The sequence below is a fragment of the Elephantulus edwardii genome, unplaced genomic scaffold (assembly GCF_000299155.1).
Source record: "Elephantulus edwardii isolate Elephantulus edwardi_28Jun2011 unplaced genomic scaffold, EleEdw1.0 scaffold00066, whole genome shotgun sequence".
Taxonomy (NCBI): Eukaryota; Metazoa; Chordata; class Mammalia; order Macroscelidea; family Macroscelididae; genus Elephantulus; species Elephantulus edwardii.
The window spans coordinates 3,441,264-3,444,822 of record NW_006399816.1 but is presented as its reverse complement, the minus strand read 5'-3'; the positions used below and the strand labels follow the sequence as shown (position 1 = coordinate 3,444,822).

The window sequence follows — 3,559 nt, the reverse complement described above, 5'->3', positions numbered from 1 at the left end:
CCAGAAAACTCTACTTTTTGTAATAAATGTAAGTTTTGAGGTAAGCACTGTCAGGAAAGAAATAAACCTATATGGTGAGCCCAGTGATCATTTCACTTACAATTTATGGAGGTTTTATGTTTTCTTTCTTTTTCTTTCCTTTCTCCCCTCCTTCCTTTTCTGAGTGAGGGAGAGTTGGCTTTGGGAGAAGACCTTGATAGTACACCTGTGTTTAGTAGGAAAGTGTTGAGTAGGAAAGTATTTCTGTTTCAAAGTCTTTGAGCTGAAGTTAGTAAATCCCTTTGTAAAATGGAATTGAGAGTTTATAAACATACTGTAAGTATAAATTCTTCATCTGTTCAATTTTTTTTTTTTTTGTTTCTGTTCAGATAACTTGACAAAAAAGCATGTCTCATTAGCTTCTTTGTTTTGCCGGGATTTTTTTTTTAAGTGAAAGTCATATATAGCTTGGTAAATGTTATGTGCAGTTGACAGTATATTTAAGATTACTTTTATAAACATCTTAAAACTTATGTAGAAATGCAAAGATTTTAAATGCTTTAAATATTTTTCCGTAGTGTTTCAGGGTCATTCTCAAGAAAAAATCTTTAAATTACTGATTTTACTTGAAACTCAGATTAGACAATCTTATGGAAAACAAAGTCAGTTTAGGTCATTCATTTGTACTTGCAAATTCATACATTCAAGTATAATCTCATGACATACAGCATTAAAAATGTTCATTAAAAGTTAAACGTACTAAATTTTTATCCAGGGAAAGATTAATATTATATTATTTAGGGAATTATTTTTATTTATAGTATTTATGGGTTTTTATTTTTCAAATGTATACTTTGCAAATGTTTATCTTTTTAAACTTGATTAATTTAAAACTATAAAAAATATATATTCTAGCCAGAAAAACATATATATGTCTTAATTATTTTCAACCTAAAAAATGTTGTTAGAGTATTTGTCATTTTATAATGTCCTAAAAAAGAAGATTCTGTTTTTCTGAATTATTAATTTTAAACCTTTTTAGGTTCTGTTTTCAACTCTGGTCTTTTGTTCAAGAATGAAACTTTGAACACCAAGATGCCAACAGGTAATTTCTTACAAGTTTTACTTTCATTAATGTGTGTCTTTTAGCAATAGGACAAGAAAAAGAAAGTATATTTAACAGAAGGCTGTGTTTCTCTCTCCTTCTGAATTTGTTTTTTAAAAATCTTATGTATTTTGATCTTTAAATATTTTTAGACTTGCATATTTTATAGTTTATGATTTTCATAAGCTGATAACTGCTAGCTTATTCTGTGTCTTTTGATAACTTTTCAAATAATTACAGTTAAAATAGATTCCAAGATAAGGAGTCAGGTTAAGTGAGTTTTCTTTATGGGTAAAAATATCAGGTTGTTCTGATATATCTAGTTATAATTCCATTAAAAATGAGAATATTAATTTCAGTTACAATAAACATTCTATAGTAAATTTGCATTCCATTCTCAGTGGGAAACAATATAACAACTTCTAATGTGATATAATATTGAGATTTTTACTTGTTAGCCTAATTATTCCTGAAAACCTTGTAAGTATTGTTGGAAGTTGATTATAAAGAAGTATGACTGTAAAGTATGGTTTTAATGAATTATATAAAAAGGAAAAAATCTTGAGCTTCTTTTTTTCACTTAAATTATTTGTAATTAAGTTTTCCTCTTTACATTTTTGTACAATTATGGTTAAAATGTGGTGAGAACTGGTTGAAAACAGTTCTTCAAAAATTATTAAGCAAATGATTTGTTTTTAAAATTCAAATATAGATTGTATAGACATCTGGGTAAGATACCCTAACAATGAGTTCTTAACTGTTAATGTTTTTGTATTATATGTTAGGTGATTTTTAAAAAAAACTTAGTGTCATTTAAAAAAAAACAAAACAAAACTGTGACATTCAATACCTAATAGGAGTTTCCACACCATTTTATTCTTCACATTAGATAATTCTGGGCCATTTTGTAGACAAAAACAATCAGGAAGCAACAGTGCATAATATTAAAGCAATGTAATTCCCTCATCAATGTTAAGAGATAAAGTATCCAATAATTGTTATGTTCCTCTAATTATAAACCAGAGTATAAAGATTCCATTAATTTAATAGTATTATTTAATTTCTTTTTTACAATGACTTTGATGATCATAAGTGAAATGAAAGGCATTTAATGGGAGAGAAGGTTAATGAAGAGACAGCAAGGTAGAGAGAAGTAAGGGAACAAGAGAGATGGAGATTTCCGCCCCCCCTTAATATTCTGACACTTAACCACTGCTGAATGAAACTAGTGCTGTTATATCTGGAGGAACACTCTTCCACTTTGTACATCACTCTTTGTCAATGTGCAGTGTGAAGTAACCTGGGTTGCTGTGATGCTGAATCTTGTACCATTGGGGTATCAAATACCAGAATGGTTTCCCAATGTGGACAGTGTTTGGTAGAGCTCCCAATTGTAAAACAGGTTTGGAAGCAGGAGTGGCGTTCACTTCCTAAACCACATGCCTCTGGAAACTCTATGAACTTGTAGAAATGACAATAGTTATGGAAGGCATTAGGTCTTTAGTTCATAGAGTCGCTGTGAGTTATGCTCGACTCGATGGCAATCAACAACAACAGTATTCTGAACACTGGTTATATATCCAGCAGTGATTTAGGTTTTTAATGTTATTTTTGAACTTTAGATATGTCTTTACAGTTACTAGCTAAATTCTTTTAAGTCTAGATGTTCCAAGGTTATGTTATTTTTGGTGTTTTGATGTTAAGATTACTATATATAGAAATGTTCGGAAATATATTTTTATAATTAGAATTTATTTCAATTATTTCATTTTTTTTCAGTAGCAGTATGAGATTTTAATATATTTGAAATCTAATAGGAAAGATCGACACCTACACCCTTGAAAGTGGGGAGGTCCAGAGAGGAAGAAAAGGATTGAAGCATTAAATATATCTCTTTGGTTGTTCTAAGCAAAACTACAGATCTGTATGGAATGAGAAAGGCCAATGTAGATTCCAAGACCCTGATTATCTCCTCCTGAAAAAAAGATTCCTTATTTCTGTTATATAGCTTAGAAATGGTTATATTCCCAAAAGAATAGGAATCTCTGCTTGTGAAGTAATAAGATAAAATTCTTCATTTTGAGAATTATTTCATTCTAATTTTTAAGAATAGTAACTCCTATTCCTTGTTGAATCACAAAAGTGTTAGCTTGCTTTTTTGTATTTCATTTGTGTATGTGTTTGTGTATGTTTTAGATCATGAAGAGCCCTGTGGTTTCAATCACAGGTCCTTTTGCCTGAATGGAGGAATTTGCTATGTGATACCAAGTGTTCCTAGCCCATTTTGTAGGTGAGTTAAATGGACCCAGAGGAGAGGATAGCTTTATCTACTAACTTCTTTGAGAAATGGCAAAAAGTGGCAAGCTCTGGTGGCCTAATGGCAAGAAGCTGCACTGTAATCCCAGAGGTGCGCAGTTCAAATCCACCAGATGCTCTGCTGAAGAAGGAGGAACAATCACCTCCTGTACCAGTCAG

At 30.7% G+C, this 3,559-nt stretch overlaps 1 protein-coding gene across 1 annotated transcript in view; it reads left to right on the top strand.

The window, feature by feature from the left end:
- The first annotated feature begins 1,074 nt into the window (after window positions 1–1,074).
- The window catches only part of NRG4 (neuregulin 4), a 98,177-nt gene continuing 95,692 nt past the window's right edge, over window positions 1,075–3,559 (top strand). The window contains exons 1-2 of the mRNA XM_006888371.1: window positions 1,075–1,084; window positions 3,281–3,374. Of these exons, the coding sequence (XP_006888433.1) occupies window positions 1,075–1,084; window positions 3,281–3,374 (104 nt within the window). The remainder of the gene's footprint in view (window positions 1,085–3,280; window positions 3,375–3,559) is intronic.